Below are 19,090 nucleotides of genomic sequence, written 5' to 3'. Positions count from 1 at the left end.
CATTCAGTGAATGTTCATTTGTGTTAATATGTTTTATGATTGAGTTAAGTCGTTCCATAACATATTTAAAAGTGTGCCTTTCTATGTTATGATATTATCCTATTATGTATTATGTTTCAAATAAGGTAAAAGGTTTGCACCTGTCCTTAGGCAGAAATCTGATGTTCAGTAGCTGTCGTTTGTTGATGTGTTTCATAAGTGTTTCTCTTTTTTTTTAATTTATTTTTATTGATATATTGGACCGTCGGTTTTTGCCGTTTGAATAGTTTTACACTTGTAATTTTTAATGACTCTTTATACCTTGCTGTTTGGTGTAAGCCAAGGCTCTGTGTTGTAATTTTTAATGACTCTTTATACCTTGCTGTTTGGTGTAAGCCAAGGCTCTGTGTTGAAGACTGTATCTTGATCTGTAATGGTTTACTTTTATAAATTGAGACTTGGATGGAAGGTTTCAATTGTCTCATTGGCACTAATACCACATCTTCCTATATCTATAGCTCTACAAACTGCTTTCACAGGACAATATACACAAATGTAAATAGTAATGTCGGATTAAATAACAAGACAATTTGAAATGCATTGCAACTTTATTTGGTCATCATTTTAAATAGTTTCACAGGTGGGCGTTTTTCTGTCACATCCTTTAGTATCGTCATTCCACATGAGTTTATCAGGACACTTCCGGTCATACTTCAGTCCCCATACACACGTGATGTACTCTTCACACGAGTCACACGACTGGTAGTAACCAACCCATTTTCTCTCACACTTCTGTATGCAGCCTACAATTTATACAAAATAATTTCAGTTTTATGAATTAATCTTAAATGTATATACTAGTAACCTTATTTATGTGACAATACTAGTGCACCTTCAAATCTAATTTATAAATAGATAATGAGAACTGTATTAGTCAGGTTGTCTTAAAAAAACATTATCTTCTGCTAGGTCATATCTGGAAATAGTATATCTATACGTCAATATATATGTTCCTGGTCATATTGAACAAATATGCCTTTGATGATTTTTTTCATGAGAATAATTATTGTAACGCCATCCGTACTTAGACCTAAAATGGTTTACTTTTACAAATTGTGACTTGTATGGAGAGTTGTGTCATTGGCACTCATACCACATCTTCTATCAAATTAATAGAAAGAATATATTGTGTTGTTCAATATTTACACTAGTTCTAAAATTTTGAACAGTCCTCGGGTACATTTTTGTACATGCACGATTAATTAACCAAAAGCAATCAAATACATGGTTTTTATAGTGCTGACAAAAAGGATACATTATTGAACTTAAATAAATTGAAAACTACGTTCAAACCTATGATTGAGTTGGATAAAAACTGCTTTTTTTTTTATACATGTGCAAGTAAAACAAATTTCGTTGTAGAAGGGTCTAAAAACAGCACCAACAACATTTTCCATAAAGACCAAAAAAAGTGAAAAAGTATATTTAAACAAAACACATTTGAATAACAGGTCGAACAACTGATGTTCTTTAACCCTGCTGACTGCCATTGGCGATTGCCAAATAAAATTGATCACAAGATGTAACAAAATGGATCTTAACATTAATTTAATACTCAACAGAATTTTTTTTTTTTATATATATATATATATATATAGTGTCTAAAAATAGCAACAATCAACATTCAATCTATCTAGGTGTTATTATAAAAATAGCAACAATCAACATTCAATCTATCTAGGTATTATATATATTAGTTTAGGTCTATAATGTTGCCTTTTAAGATATGCTATACCAGAAACATATAATCAGAGACATACATGTAATGTCTCTGATATAATATAAGGATAGTAAATTATTAATGGACCATGCATCTTAGATTTGAAGTATGCGGCTAATGATGAATGTAATATTGCAAAGTGTATGCAATGATTGCTTTCAAAAGAGTCCATTTTGCAGGGTTCATCAGACTTTGGCTCCATTTCCTTGTATCATTGTTAAAGAGAATTTCATCATAAAATTGAATAACAATCAACACAGCAGGGGAGACATTTCAGTGTGTGCACACTTCCTTAATATTAAGGGTATTTATGAGCAAAATTGTGTATCCAAATGAAGATTTAAATTCAATAAGCTATTATATATCAAAATAAGTTGGTAGATAAAATCTATGAGGCTGTAGAAATGCAATCATAAAACTTAGGAACTGGTTATGATTATACGTTCCAGTAATTAGTACTAAAGTAACTAAACGTAACAATATTTTTTCTTTATTGTTGCAGGTTTTCATCGTAACCGTAGATATTTTTTTCTTTTCAATTAAACTTGTTGTAGAACTATGTTTCAAGTTAAACATATATATATCGAAAAGAGTAATCAGTCTGAGGGTAATAACCTTTTACTCAGTAGTTGGACATTGGTTTAATATATTGATCAGTCAATGAAATGTGTAAATAAACTCATCATAGATACCAGGATTGAAATTATAAAGCATATTGATTAGAATAAAGCATATTAATTAGAATGAGTTTACAGTTTGCAGAGGATGAATTTTTAAAAAGGGGGTTCCCAACCCAGGATAAAGGGGGGTCCAATTATATGTCCCCATTCAAATGCATTGATCGTCCAAAAAAAGGGGGGATCCGCCACTGGTTTGTTGCTTCTGGTCTTCTTTCCAAACTGACCCTGACGCATCTTCAGTTGTCACTTAAGGGCTAACTGAAGAATTCAAATAATCTTCATCATGTTCATATTTTCAGAATGGAAATCTTATTCATTCAGCACAAGAATTAGCCAAAAAATCTATGAAAGTAATGTATTCTATAAAAACATATTGTAATTCGATTCATCAGACTCCTGTAAATTTGTCAAACCATTTATTTAACTCTCTCGTCAGACCAATATTAACTTAGGCCGTGTCTGTTTTTTTCTTTGTTTTGCGTCAACTGATTCTGAGAAAACCTACCAGACAGCAAGGAAAAAAAACACACACAAAGAAAATAACACAAGAGTCTGCTTAAGTTCTGGACTGATTAACAGTGACTTTAGATCAATACTGTCATATCTAAGTGAAAGAGCAAACATGACAAACAGGAAATTTAGCAATGTACAAACTTGATATGACTATATTCTGAGAAATCATAAATGGCCTTGGTATTTCAAACATTTCCCATTTATACTGAAGCCTTTGAGAAGAGACATGTTTTGATCTGAGATGTGTCATGTTGTGTTAAAACCTATGTATAATCAATAATTCCCTGTATCAAATCAATAATATGCTTTAAGCATGAATTATCTCCCATTTGCAGAGTTATCTTCCTATAATTTAAATACTTTATGTAAACTTTTTGGCAATATATTAATATTTTGTTCTGCATACTTTTTTTTCAGAAAATAAACTAATGAAATTATGTTTTATATCTTAATATCTTGTGGAATTAAAAATGTACATACTAATTTATCCTATCCTATCAGACAGTAGATATCATTTAAAGAAATTTATTAGAAATATTTGCAAAAACTACTATTTTTCATTTAAAAAAGTATAAAAATTTATTTCAATTATAAAATAAGATAACTTTGCAAATGGGAGGTAACTCTTTCTTCAAGCAAGTAAGGAACGCCTACTGTAAGACCTGTACCAAGGAAGAACCATTACAGTGAAATTGGTTGATCTTTTCAATATCAAATTTAGTGAATCTTAATATTAAATAAAAGCTCTGATACATTCAAATGTTTTATTAATTGAAAACAATTCTTAAAACAAAATTTAAAACAAATAAATCAAAACTTAACATGAGAACTAAAGTATAAAGGTGTTTTTGAAGACATAAGCACATCAAAGGCACTCTTTTGTTGATTTGAATTAGTTTTTTCACAAAATTTGTCAGTCAGCTCAAAGCTTACATATGCACCAGCATCTATAGCCTTGAGAGATGTATTCATTTCAATTTTTTCCCCGTTAGAGCTAGATGAAACATAACATTTTATCAGAGTTTTATCCCCTATGGTGATAGGTTCATTGAATCTTGTATTTAACGTGTCTCTTATGCTGGCTACGTAAAGGCTCTCTAGGATCTGAGAAAAAGTTTCTGTGCCGGCGAGCGGAAAGGCATATGGAGCCAGAACGATCCTTCTTTCTTTGAAAAGTGAAACACAAACGATCTCGCTCGCCGGCACATTTATACTGGCCATTTCTGCTGTCACATGTATCGAAGTCAAGATCGCTTAAACGCTTTAAATAAGGAGCGTACTTGTTATTTAAAGCGCAAAATAGATTTGAGTATAAGAGTACACAAAAACACGGCTGGAAAAACCCGGAAAATACGGATTTTCTACTGACGAACAAAAAACAGTTTGTGTTTGTTTTTGACACAAATTGGCCGAAAACGTACCCGCACGCGGACGCAAAACAAATAAAAAAACAACTATGGCCTTATAACAGTGAAATATGGTATATGGATGCATACTCATCCTTTTATAAAGCTTCAATTAAAGGAGATAAAAATAACAAAAAAGTAGATACTCTAAATTTCATTGACAAAAGTCCACCTGATAAAGTACTAAATAAATTTAATAAGTTAACTTTAGGAGTAAAAAAATGCTCTTGCAATATAGCTGCTCGATCTGAATTAGGCAGCTACCCTATTGATTGCTTTATAAAAAGACAACTCTTCTTTTTCATGATAGACTATTAAGGGAAGAAACTAGTCCCTTACTAAAAGAGACACTAAATTTGGCAAAAACTTTACATAATGCAGGTATTTATTCTTGGTACTCCTATGTAAATCATGTCAGAAGTCAAAATGATTTAGAAATTGTTAACCAAAATAAGGATAAAAATAATAGGCTGATATACAAACAAAATCTAGAAAACTCCTATGAAAATTTATATAATGATAAAATTTTAAATTTACAAGAGAATAGCAAACTCCAACTTTTTAAAAAAATAAAGAAAAGCTATAACTTTGAACCATACCTACTTTCTCAAAACTTTGAATATAGACAACTAATTTCTAAATTTCGAATAAGTGACCACTGCTTATTAATAGAAACTGGAAGATACAGGAAAATTCCCAGAGATTTAAGACTATGTACACATTGTGATGTACTAGATGATGAGTTTCATTTCTTTTTTAAATGTAAAATAAATGAACAATTAAGAAAAGAATTTTTAAATGAAAATAAATATTATAACTTAAATGATATAGATAAATTAAAACATATTCTCAATCCTGAAACAAAACAGGACACTTGCAAATTAGGCTCCTTTTTAAAAAAGTCACTAAGACTGAGGGCAGGGAGTCCTTGATATAATTTGAATCTATTTAAAAAAAAAGACAAATTATAGTTCAAAGTGTGTCCATTGTTTATTTTCATTGTTTTATGTAAACTGTATATTATGTATAATGTTTTAAGCCATTGGTCCATATGGGCGTAAAGTGCTTTTCAATAAAGAATTATCTACATATTACGCATCACGTCCACCTGATTACGGAAGTGTGGTTTGAACAAGGACCTTCAAAAACTTCTATTTCAGTTTTCTCGTCATATTTTGTTACGTATAATATCAGTTCGACGCGAAGATGATTCTTTCGAAAGGTGGAACAATATACATAACAAATACAATGCAATGCACACCAAGTTTTGATATGACCAGAGACATATGTCTGATATGACAAACAGTTTCACCTTCCGACTGAGCTGAGACTACTATAACACAGTATAGTAGTCTCAGGACTGAGTAAAATAAATTAGCGAATTTGACAAATTAACGTTTAAATTACCTTTTGTCTTCACTTTTGTTTTTGCTGAAAAGAAAGATTTCCAATACTTAAAAATAGGTTTAATGTGAAACCGTGTTAAAAAGAAGTCAAAATGGTGTTTTTATAGTTATTAATGTGTAAAGTATTTTCGTGTCTTAAATATTTCCTGACTAGCTAGAGAGAAAAAATATTTGATTTGGCCTGGGCCTAATTACATAATGGTCGCAGATTGACAAGGAAAATATCATTAATTTCCATCTTATTGGTTTTATTATGCTGTTGGCTTACCTCACTTAAGTATGTCCTCGTTGATTCGTAAACGACGAACTAGCTGCCGTGCCATATTAGTTTGCGTCAACTATGATATCATTATATGTTGACCAATGATATAAGGCTTAATTTTCAAGGCTTTGATTGATTGACTGGTTGCTTCCAGTCCAGTGGCAAAAATGTCATACATGTTCAGACGAACAATAATTTAGAACACATTTTGTGTTAAAAATATTTCATTTACCGAAGTAACTAACATGATTCGACCCCTAAAGTACTTTCGCGACTGTTCACAGACCTCATAGGTTAACATATTTAAAATGTAAATAGAAACTCAAAGGGACGAACAACGATTGAAACACTACAAACATTGAGCTGGACGTCAGCTAAAAGATGTTAACGATCTATCGAGCATTTAAACATTAAACAAAAACAAAAATACTTTTATCAAATTGTCCCTGGAAATAATATATTGCCAATATTCTATACCCAGATTGTTTCTTTGGGCTTTGAAACAAAAGCTTAATTTAAAACCAGTCACTTTAAACAATCAAAGTTAATTTAAATCAAATATTAAACAATTTATCACACAATAAAATGCTATACATACCATCATTCAAGGTCAAGATGGCAAAAATCACCGTAATAAGAAGAACAATTTTCATCATTGCGTTTACGTTAAGTGACAGAAACAGAATGAGGATAGTAACAATGGCGTGACACATCTGCCAAAGCTGTTTTTGATGAAGATATTTGATATATAAAAGTGTGTTTTCCCAATATTGAAATGTGTTATGAAAAACTCTTGGTTTTTAAATAACGTACATTTTGTTTACCTATACTGTTTGGACCATTATCAATACAATTACAGAGTCTATGACATAATAATGTGGACCCAATAAGGCACGTAAAGTGACAGTTGTCTGCTACTAACCTTTTTATTAGAAATTCTAAAGCCGTCTTTATATCGAAATGTATGACCAATGGGACGACCTTTTCCTTTTTCCAGTATAATTTTCCTTTTCCAGTAGAGTTTTCCTTTCCTTGAGTGTGGTGTTCCAATAGCCATTTATTATGAAATGGACATTCTTCAGTTGGTTCGATATTGAGCGTTTTAACAGACATCAAAGAGTTAAATGCATGAACTATTTGCATTGTAAAAGACACTTTTACAAAGGGGATACTTTGATCATTAATTGGTCAAAGGAGAGGCGAAAGATATCACTGCATGCAGGGACATTCAAAATAAGTCGAAAATAAACTGACAACGCCATGTCAAAAAAAGAAAAAGATCAAAAGACAAACAACAGTATACAAAATACAACATAAAAACATCGATACTTTAACTTAATATTGCCACAAGTGTATATAGAGATATTTTTTGGTAATATTATTCCACCTCCAGATATTTAAAAAAAAAAAGATTTTTCATTCCCAAATTTTAACGGTTATATCATTTATATGGTTTAAATGATATAACATTAAAAAATGTACGATAAAATGTCCTTTTTAGGCTGTCCCTTTAGCTTATTATCACCACGATTATAACTATACTGAGGGGGGCAAGGGGTTTAACTGTTATGCTGTTATAGAATAAAATAGAATATTTTTATTTCCCAAATTACAGGGCACATAAAGGGCATAAAATCAGAATCAATTGATTTACATAATAAGTAACACCAGCAATAATAGAGGCATATACATATATAATTGGAATATAAGCATTGGTCAGAATCAAGCTAAAAACCACATATATATTGTGAATAATAGAATAGTAAAATTACATTATACATGTATATGTATTTATTTTCAAATTATTTACTTGACTAAATGTCAGTGTTCATGCCTGATCTCCTTAATTCAAAACAGTCACAAATATAACAACCCAGTTTTTCCATAAGAGTAACATTTTTTGGGTCAAGAGCCATAAAAATTTAGAAGATTTATTTAAATTTATAAAATTATAACAAATCAAATCAAATATTTTATTGTCATATAAACTTTACAGTTTGTGACCAACATATATTAATACAATAAACACAATAAACATATATACATACATATTAAACATACAAAATATCAACAGCATTAAAATTTATAACAAACAAGTTGTTAAGAGTCCCCTGCCCTCAGTTCTAATGACTTTTTCAAGAAGGATCCTAACTTATTTGTTTGTAAAGGCGATGGTGGATTTAGTAAATAATGAACTTTTTCTTCTTCAATTAAATTATTAAAGTTATTATTTTCTGTACATATGTGATGAAAAAAGTCATTTCTTAGAGTTTTATTATACTCACAATATAGTAAAAAATGTTTCTCATCCTCTAGTATTTTACATTTATGGCAATTTAGACGTCCCTCTCTTGGGATTTTAAAATATCTCCCCTTTTCAATCAAGAGGGAGTGATCACTTATTCTAAATTTAGTGATTAATCTCCTTATCTGAAAATTAGATGTATTTAGATAATATTCTAGTTTGTAATCTTTTTTAAGTTTAACAATTGTTAGAAATGTCTTGAAAAAAATCGTCCCTTTGAATATCATAAAGAGGGCATTCTAATAAAAAATGAATCTCATCTTCAACTTTACCAAGTGAGCAATTAGTGCAAAGACGCTCAGATCTTTCTATATGCTTTTTTGAATATCTGTCTGTCTCAATTTTTAAAGAGTGAGCACTTATTCTTAATTTACAAATTGACTGCCTTTTTTTGAAGTCCTGCAATTCTAAATATTTTTCTTTTTTAAAACATTTTTTTATGGAAAAATAAGTACCAAGCTTCCCTTTTTCAGAGTTAATTGTTTGATACTTCAGTTTATTCCAAAATGTGACATAACTTTTACATAGTTTATTTTTAACATACTGACATAAAGAACCAATTGATTGGTCAAAATTTGGTAATTCAATTTCTCTCTGAATATAATCTATACTAGAATACCATGTATTTACATTAGAGCTATGTAACTGTTTACAACATATACACACATCATATAATAGTCCTTCTGTCAAATGTTCCAGTCTATGACAATATTTTAACATTGATAAAATTATAGTTAAATACATAGGAAATCTACCAAGCTATATTACTTGACTTTCTGTTTACACCAAGAATGTATTTCATAAATTTGGTGTGATCTTTTTCAGAAGAATCCTGACCAAAGACTTTTTCTTATATATAATCATTATCTTTTTTACAAGCAGCTGAATTCGTTCTAAACTTTCCCCATATTTCACTGCCATATAATAGTATGGGTTTAATTGTATGATCATAAAGATGTAAAAAAGTGGCAATACTAGGGTTAGATGATGACAAGCATCTCTGTAGCTTAAAACAAGCTTTTAAAGATTTGTTGTATAATTCATCTTTACACTGCTTAAATAAACCACTAGATGTAAATGTGATTCCAAGATATCTATATAATTTTGCACTTTCAATCTCTTCACCTCCAAAACGTAAACAGCATTTAAAAAAATTTCCTGGCTTGTTAAAAATTATACTTTTTGTCTTTTTTAAATTTACATCAAAACACCATTCTACACAATATTCATGTAACATATTAATTCTCTTTTGCAAGCCTTCCTGTGTTTCTGAAAAAATTACTACATCATCAGCATACATATAAGACAGTCTACTCTACGGTTATTAATATTTACATATACCCATCACAGAAGTGAGGTCCAGGACAATTCAAGTCATGATATCTTATGATTATCCTTTGTAATAAATTCCATTTTTTTTTTATGAATGAAGGGATTGTTGATTCAATTTAAACTTATTGGAACTGTATAAGTTTGTTTTTCACCCAGATTGTCATGCAGATTGTAGATTCAGTTACAAAGGGTGGCATTATATTCGTAAAATAACCCGGCAACCGTTTGATTTTTTTATGTGTATGTATATAAAAGTAAAGAGACTTAAATTGGTATGACAAGTATCCACCGGAGTCCAAAATTACGTGGATGTGAACAAAATACATAACCGTGCGCGGGTCTTCAACAATGAGCAAAACCAATAGACCATCATGTATATTTCTCGTATCACACTGAACGGAGTGAGATATGAACATGAATAAGTGATACGTTGGTCTATTCAAGAACGTATATATAAGATATGTACGTGTTAGTTATACGTCCTTAGTCTATTTTACAAGTTTGATACAAAATTGCGACATTTCTATCGGTTATCCGATAGGTCAATTATAATTTCCAACGGTTCTTTCATCTGTATCAACTGATTTCTTGATATAAGTTGAATCTAACAAAACATTTTCTACTGGTTTTTATTCAATCTTTTTAATATGGCCTTGATCATAGTTGTGTGTTTATTCTAGAACTATTTACTAACGCGACAAGGAAATCGATACGATTGCCGAGTGTCATATAAGATAAAGATCATTTAAAGATATTTTATTTCCAAATTAGGTCCCCAAAGGGGGGGGGGCACACACATATAACAAATATAATCTTTACAACATATAAACACTATTTTACATGACATTCATATAAGATCATCATATAATACACCTGAAATATTGATATAGAGTGATTCAGACTATACTATATGTTAAATAAAAAACAGTATTTAAGGGTTGCTACTCTAGAGATGTAGCAAACTATGATGTCCTCTCACTTGATTTTATTTGCTGTTATTTTTATTCAATTTCTTTTTGACTTTATTCTTTTTTTATATATATATTTGCAGGAAATGCAGGAAATGTATATATATATATTTTATTGTTTAGGTGCAAAAAGTACCAAGGGACTCTAGGAATGTGAGCTTAAGAGCTCTAACAAATTTCCTCGTATCTGATGCAGAGAAACAAACATAAAGGTAACTATTTATTCACATCAAATAACATTTACTGCAGTAATAGGTATTGAGAATAATGTAGGTGTCCCTACTGCAACAGACACCGATGGGGCAGTGCTCAAGGAGCTGTGTTATTCACACATTCCTCCCACAGGCACTCGTCTCTGAAAGTTTTTTCCCTACGAGATATATAAAAAATCTAAAGTTAGATTTTTTTTGTTCAATCATTAATGAAAGTGAAATAGTGAAATAAGAATTCGCTTTTAGCAGCCACTCCAGCCAGTATGGTTCAATTTTGTAAACATAAGCGACGAAACATTGATTATGTATTATTCACTTGCAAGTGAATATTTTGACCTCTTTAAACCCGTTTTCATGTGAACTTTAGTTTCTTGTGTCACGATAATTCGGAGTTTAGTATGACGTCCATTATCACTGAACTAGTTACATATTTGTTTAGGGGCCAGCTGAACGACTCCTCCAGGTGTGGGAGTTTCTCGCTGCATTGAAGACCCGTGATTAGAAAGCCTCACCATTAACAATTGTTAGAAATAAATTTACCAGCAGCAGTAAAAATTTACTTATCTTCTGTGTTTTTAAGTCATTGAGTTAAGGCTTAGAAAATTGGGGCAACTTTTAGTTATTTCAAATGAAAAAGATGAATGCCGTCATCACTAAATTTAAAACATTGAAATAGACTGAAATAAATGTCATCCTCCATATCTCCAGAGTCAACATATATATGTCATATATAGTTTGTCGAAAAACGCATCTGGTTCCAAAAATTGGTACAGTTTATGTTTTTAATTTAACAAGTAATCTATGTCTAGGAGTTTCCTATCTTGATTTTCACAACTATTTTTATATGTTTATCATGTTTTATATGTGTTATTACTTTGAATGTATTTTGTCATCGTGCCCCTTCAGGTGCCCGTCATAGGAAATAAAGAACTTTGAACTTTTTACAACTGTCTCGTTTTGATAGCCATCTCAGCGTCTAGTGAGAAACAGTGGGTGCACCATCACTGAATCGACACGTAATAGGAAAATTTTCAGGCGTCATTCTTAAAAGGTAAATTTTATTATTCATATTATATTACATACTTTAGTCGTATGACCCTTGTAAAAAGATGACTTGCTTATACAGTTCGTGGTCTAGTGGTTAAGACCGATGGCTACAGTGCTGAAGGTCCCGAGTTCGATTCTCACTCGGGGTGCTAAAAATATCAGTACATCAGAAGGGTAACTTCCACCCTCTCACACACATCTCTGGTACCCAGACCGGAGTTTAAACTAGAATGGGTACTTTGGGGGCCTCGGTTGGTCAAAGTTGTCCCCTACTTTGACCTGGAAATCAATCTTCTGATATCTCTCTGGTTTGTCTGTTTCCACCGAGTGGCCCGGTGGTTCTCTCCGAGTACTTCGGCTTCCTCCACCATAATAACAGACTTCCCGGTGTCCTACACGCTCCCTTGGGCGGTGTCGGGTGGGGATTGTTCTGGTGGTGGGATAATATTGTAATTAATACTTATTGTATGAATTAGACTGCTTTCTTCGTAGCATTAAAAACTGTGATAAATGCTTTAACCTAACCAGCTTAGTAATAAATAAACAGCTTATTTTAGACCCAAGTAGATTATTATGCGCATGTGGCTGTAGATGCAAATGCATGGACAACTGCTTCAAAGTGGAGTATATAAATAGAAAACTGTGCTATGCGTTACATACCAAAAGAAATGAACTTTTGAAAGCTCTACCGTCAAACAAACGAAAGGGCCATTGAATGTAGCCAGCATTCACCCCACGGGCGTAAATTTTTACTTTTTTGTTTACCAAAGACCCCTGTAAATATAGTCCTGTAAATATATATATTGTGAACTTTTAAACCGATTCTGAAAAGAAGTGCTCCTTTGAAGGAGGGAATTCCTTACACAGATACAGATACAGATATGGAGTGTACATGGATCCGTTGTACCCTTGCAGTCAATCAAGGGGTGCGTCTAAATTGGCGGAATCTCGAAGTACATACATACAGTACTGCCAACTTTTCATGAAGCAAATTAATGCGTGAGATTTGACCAAAATAGTAAAGATCAAAGAGAAAAAAACAATAGATCTAAGGAAAATGCCGCCAAATAAGCATGCAAATGAGTCTTACTATTCACTCAGTTTAGGAAGTATGCCTCTAAAAGAGGCATGGTTATAGGGACTGTGCAAATTTTATTGGCGGAGTGGGGTATTCAATAAAAAATGGATATTTTCAGGCGAAAAAACACGAAGTTCCGTGTTCTGTTAGAGGGAAAAAGTACCAGTGTCCTATTTTCCCCATGCCAATTTTTCCAGAAAATAGATTTGCCGTCCGTTCGTCAAATCAGTTATATTTGTTAAGATCTTGATTTGATATTTGTTATTAGTTTAAAGTTACAGATGAAAATCCAATTCAATTGTGTTTTTCCTGCATTTTGTGTTAGTTGTAACACGGAGGTTATATGAGAAGGAGAGTGATACAAAATTAGCATCCCCAGGATAGCAGTTAAATCGATCAGAGAAAAATGATAAAAAAAAATATTTTTTTAAAATTATTACTGAATCAGACTAGACTACGTGAACTTTGGCATTTCCCGTGTAATGTAGTATTTAGTCTTATATATATGGAAGTTTTTAACGATGTTGACTGGCTATACAGCCCTTGCACGGTCGGTTTTATACGACAATTCTTTACTTATAAAGATATTTTTCGCTGGAATTTACTGATTGTCAAATTAAGTCATGTGATTCGCCATGGTGGAGTTGACCAGTGCGTCGAAAAAAACGTCGCTAAGTCATGTTGAAATTCAAATTACAGTAACACATGGCTTAGGCTGAGGATATATCACTCATGACACCTTCAAAGCGACACATGATGGAGAACGTATCAACTTCTATTTCACTATTCCACCAAACACTCTATAGATTATTACACTCTCATGAAAAAAAGTTCCATGGCAATATATTATTTACCTACGAAAACATGTTTAACTAACCCCAAACGCCCAAGCCTATTTTAAAATAACATAGCTAAATAATGATCCCCAGTTTTTAATGTAAACTTTGTTGTACGAACGTACATAACTTTTAGAACGCACCTACGCATGTGAGATTTCCGCGGGGTTTTGGTGAAGGTAAACAGAAAGATACGAGGACCGAGAATATTGAACACAAACAGAGAAAACGTTATTTAAATGGTAAATCACTTATTTAAATATAATCGGAATATTCACAAAACAATTTGTAACGTTCATTTGTTGGTAATTCATTGATTTTTAGATAGTTAGAGCATTGTTGTTCACAAGATGAAGGGAGGGTCTAAAACGCGGAAGTGGAAAACGCGGAAGTGAAAAATGGGTGTATTGTAACTAATATCTCTAGAATCGCTTAAGCTAAATCGATAAATAAAACTGATTTTGAAAGTTATTGTAATAGACTATAAGATAGAATAAAATATATATATATTTTAATATGCTTTTTTACCGAAAAGTTGACCGGAAGTCATTCTTAGTGTGACTCTGGCAACACATTTTTTAACATTGAAACTTAAATTCACGTAAAAGCACATAACCCGGTCAAAGTCTGTCAATTGATTCTTGAAGACATTCAAATGACAAATAATATGATATAAAAGAAAAAATAAATATATTACTATTAAAGGGCAAAAAAGTTGACCGGAAGTCCCCCTTGTACACAAATATTGAAGTGAATTTTTCAACTTTGAATGAAAATTCACAAAAATATAAAAAGCTCGGTCAAAGTCTGTAAATTGATTCTTAAAGACATTTAAAAGACAAATAATATGATATTAAGAAAAAATTAAATATATTACTATAAAAGGACAAAAAGTTGACCGGAAGTCACCCTTGTATATAAATGATGAAGTCAATTTTTAAACTTTGAATTAAAATTCACAAAAAAATAAAAATCCTGGTCAAAATCAAGAACATGATTCTGAAAGACAATTCAATAACATATAATATGGTATAAAGAAAAATTTAAATACATTACGTTAAAAAGGTAAAAAGTTGACCGGAAGTCATCCTTGTATATAATTGATATTGTAAAATTTTCCACTGTGAACTAAAATTCATAAAATCATAAAAAGCACGGTCAAAATCTTGAGAATTAGTCTGAAAGACAATTCAATTAGAAACAATATGATATAAAAAAAAATATGAATTAGTTCATCAAAACTAATAGACCACTTTCGAGTTCATCCGTCACCGGAAAAAACTCGTCAATTATACGCGCCTTTATCATCGTCATTTGTGCGTTTAGGGGCGTCGTCACTTCCTTCCAATGTTGAGCGAGTGGTTGGAAAACTATAATTCTATATTGTACGAATTATTCGGCATATTGAATTCTCAAAATTGACAATCAACACTTCTGTCATTAGGGAATTTTCAGTCAACACAATATGACTCCTACTGTATCTAATGGATCTTACTATTTCTCAAAGTCTACTACTAATTTTACATAGTTGACATTAAGTATTTATGCTAAATATCTAAAATAGACAATACTCAATTAACATGACAATACTCAAATTAAAATGACATTTCATAACTTTAAGCTATAAGTGACAGCATTCACATTAATTAATACAAAAGATAATTATAATTTTTAATACTCATATAATCTCATTCTTTCATTTTCATATACAATAATTTTCACACCTTTAGTATGAATTAATGTCTTTCATATTAATTTCTGTAACTCAATTAATCTGTCTCAAACATTTGAAAATCATATGTCACTAGTTAGGATTAACACATAATTTGTCTATACATGTAAATATTTAAATTTGTAAAATAATATCTTTTCCAAAAGTCCAATTTCTAAATAAATGATAAAACTAAAATTAAGTTCAAATTAGCCTGGTGACATATGGACCATAATTTGCTATTGGGCTCGTTTCCTATAACTATAGAAAAGTGATAAAATTGTGAATTACTGTAAGAAAAGTTGTAACTACATCTATAGATGCCATTATTTTTATCAACATACAAGTGTATGCTACTCTTCCCTAGAAAAAAAAATTGAAATTAACAAATTTCAAAGATTATACAACCGTATTTTTGTGTCGTTTCTCGCGTTACTTTTCGCTTCCTAAGTGCATAACGCTGACTGATTTATAGATAATCGTCACCTGCAAATTCATAACTTTTGCTTTCAAATAATAAAGAACATCGACCAATAAGAATAGTGAGAAGAAAATACCAAGAACTATTAGTATTTCTGTAGCAAGTGTAAGAACACTGTCGTTACTTTGGTTTCCCATTTCGTAACGCAAATTTAAGATGGTGTAATCTGCTTTTTGTTGTAAAAGAATTCTTTGCAACAATATGCAAATATTAACTCTCGCGAGATGTTCAAACAGGTAAATCAGAGATGATTTACATTCTTGTTTTGTTCTTCGTAATAATTAAGTTAGAAAATGACGTTATCGTTATGCGTTACATTTCACACGAAACAGAAGTCAAGTTATTTATTAAAATTGTTTTTGTCATTGAGTTCTAATCATTTCTTGTCATACGTGAAACATGTGACTAACATGTGATCACACCCTTACAGCCAGATATACAAAAAACTAGGTATAAACATTGTTTTTGTTTCCAACAGGATGTTAGCAAACATAATCTGTAGACTTGTTTGTCTTGTTTAAAAAAGGAAAATACAATTTTCAAAGAGATTGTGCCGGGGGTCTATTATTTTGCCTATGTGCATAATGTAACATACGATCTTGTGTGAAAATAAATGCCCAATGACTTGACAAATTCGATTTCAGATTTGACCGACATTTTAGCACACTTTGTTTCCCAATAACGATGTAAAGGGTCCTTGGAAAATTCAATCGAAATTACGTCTCTTATCATGGTGCCGATGTTCATTGGATTGATTTTGCTTCAGCAGTAAATATTACTGGATATTTTAGGTGAATAAAAATAATTTAATAAAAAATACATGTTAATATACCGTTACACTTGGAATGTACAAAGTTGGTATCTTTGTCACAATTTTTAATTAATTTTTTAGCTCACCTGGCCCGAAGGGCCAAGTGAGCTATTCCCATCACTTTGCGTCCGGCGTCCGTCGTCGTCGTCGTCGTCCGTCGTCCGTCGTCGTCCGTCGTCGTCCGTCGTCGTTAACTTTTACAAAAATCTTCTCCTCTGAAACTACTGGGCCAAATCAAACCAAACTTGGCCACAATCATCATTGGGGTATCTAGTTTAAAAAATGTGTGGCGTGACCCGGTCAACCAACCAAGATGGCCGCCACGGCTAAAAATAGAACATAGGGGTAAAATGCAGTTTTTGGCTTATAACTCAGAAACCAAAGCATTTAGAGCAAATCTGACATGGGGTAAAAATGTTTATCAGGTCAAGATCTATCTGCCCTGAAATTTTCAGATGAATCAGTCAATCGGTTGTTGGGTTGCTGCCCCTGAATTGGTAATTTTGAGGAAATTTTGCTGTTTTTGGTTATTATCTTGAATATTATTATAGATAGAGATAAACTGTAAACAGCAATAATGTTCAGCAAAGTAAGATCTACAAATAAGTCAACATGACCAAAATGGTCAGTTGACCCGTTTAGGAGTTATTGCCCTTTATAGTCAATTTTTAACCATTTTTCGTAAATTAAAGTAATCTTTTACAAAAATCTTCTCCTCTGAAACTACTGGGCCAAATTAATTCAAACTTGGCCACAATCATCTTTGGGGTATCTAGTTTAAAAAATGTGTGGCGTGACCTGGTCAACCAACCAAGATGGCCGCCACCGCTAAAAATAGAACATAGGGGTAAAATGCAGTTTTTGGCTTATAACTCAAAAACCAAAGCATTTTGAGGAAATCTGACATGGGATAAAAATGTTTATCAGGTCAAGATCTATCTGCCCTGAAATTTTCAGATGAATCGGTCAATCGGTTGTTGGGTTGCTGCCCCTGAATTGGTAATTTTGAGGAAATTTTGCTGTTTTTGGTTATTATCTTGAATATTATTATAGATAGAGATAAATTGTAAACAGCAATAATGTTCAGCAAAGTAAGATCTACAAATAAGTCAACATGACCAAAATGGTCAGTTGACCCCTTTAGGAGTTATTGCCCTTTATAGTCAATCTTTAACCATTTTTCATAAATCTAAGTAATCTTTTACAAAATCTCCACTGAAACTACTAGGCCACAATCATCTTTGGGGTATCTAGTTTGAAAAATGTGTCCGATGACCTGGCCATTCAACCAAGATGGCCGCCACGGCTAAAAATAGAACATAGGGGTAAAATGCAGTTTTTGGCTTATAACTATGAAACCAAAGCATCTAGAGCAAATCTGACAAGAAGTTAAATTGTTAATCAAGTCAATATCTATCTGCCCTGAATTTTTCAGATGAATTGGACAACTGGTTGTTGGGTTGCTGCCCTCCAATTGGTAATTTTTAAAGAAGTTTTGCCGTTTTTGGTTATCTTGAATACTATTATAGATAGCGATAAACTGTAAACAGCAATAATGTTCAGCAAAGTAAGATCTACAAATAAGTCAACATGACCTAAATGGTCAATTGACCCCTTAAGGAGTTATTGCCCTTTATAGTCAATTTTTAACAATTTTCATTAATTTGGTAAATTTATGTAAATTTTTACCAAATATAGTCTTCTGTTACTAATGGGCAAAGTTCATTATAGATATAATTGTAAGAAGCAAAATCGTTCAGTAAAGTAAGAACTTCAAACACATCACCATCACCAAAATACAATTTTGTCATGAATCCATTTGTGTCCTTTGTTTAATATGCACATAGACCAAGGTGAGCGACACAGGCTCTTTAGAGCCTCTAGTTTATTCATGTTCTGCAAACACTTTTCAGAAACGCAATAAACTTGTCAAAGGAAAAGTAATCTTTTACCATGCATGACTTGAAAGGAAGTACTTTATTGATTTTAGCCCACTAAAGTAGGTTAAAATGTGGAAACCATGTAGATGGTGTACAGGTCACAAATATCACATGGTGCCTATTTTAAAGATTCTAATTCCAAGTTAAAAGTTTTTTTCTTTACTGGATTTAAAGAATTTTACATTGCCAATGATTTGGAATAAATTGTATATAACTGGAATTTCAAAACCAAATATAAATACATTTTTTGGGCTAAAACATCGAGATACAACGATTATGGTATCCTGTATCAATGACGAAAATATGGAAATTCCTGAATAAATTGTACTAAATGTTTTCAAAA

The 19,090-nt window shown here is 31.7% G+C and overlaps 2 protein-coding genes across 2 annotated transcripts in view; one reads left to right on the top strand and one right to left on the bottom strand.

Moving 5' to 3' along the window:
* Positions 1–568: 568 nt before the first annotated feature.
* Positions 569–6,742, bottom strand: LOC134684205 (uncharacterized). Its single transcript, XM_063543479.1, has 3 exons — positions 6,625–6,742; positions 5,766–5,789; positions 569–782 (listed from the first exon to the last, which is right to left on the bottom strand). Exons 1-3 carry the CDS (start codon positions 6,737–6,739, stop codon positions 604–606), a joined length of 318 nt encoding a protein of 105 aa, XP_063399549.1. The 5' UTR covers positions 6,740–6,742; the 3' UTR covers positions 569–603.
* Positions 6,743–13,953: 7,211 nt separating this feature from the next.
* The window catches only part of LOC134684928 (uncharacterized), a 99,355-nt gene continuing 94,218 nt past the window's right edge, over positions 13,954–19,090 (top strand). Inside the window, exon 1 of the mRNA XM_063544246.1 lies at positions 13,954–14,046. The gene's annotated coding sequence lies outside the window, so the exon portion shown is untranslated. The remainder of the gene's footprint in view (positions 14,047–19,090) is intronic.

The sequence above is a fragment of the Mytilus trossulus genome, chromosome 9 (genome assembly GCF_036588685.1).
Source record: "Mytilus trossulus isolate FHL-02 chromosome 9, PNRI_Mtr1.1.1.hap1, whole genome shotgun sequence".
Taxonomy (NCBI): domain Eukaryota; kingdom Metazoa; phylum Mollusca; class Bivalvia; order Mytilida; family Mytilidae; genus Mytilus; species Mytilus trossulus.
The sequence above is the reverse complement of the archived record's forward strand: the minus strand, read 5'-3'. Positions and strand labels throughout refer to the sequence as shown.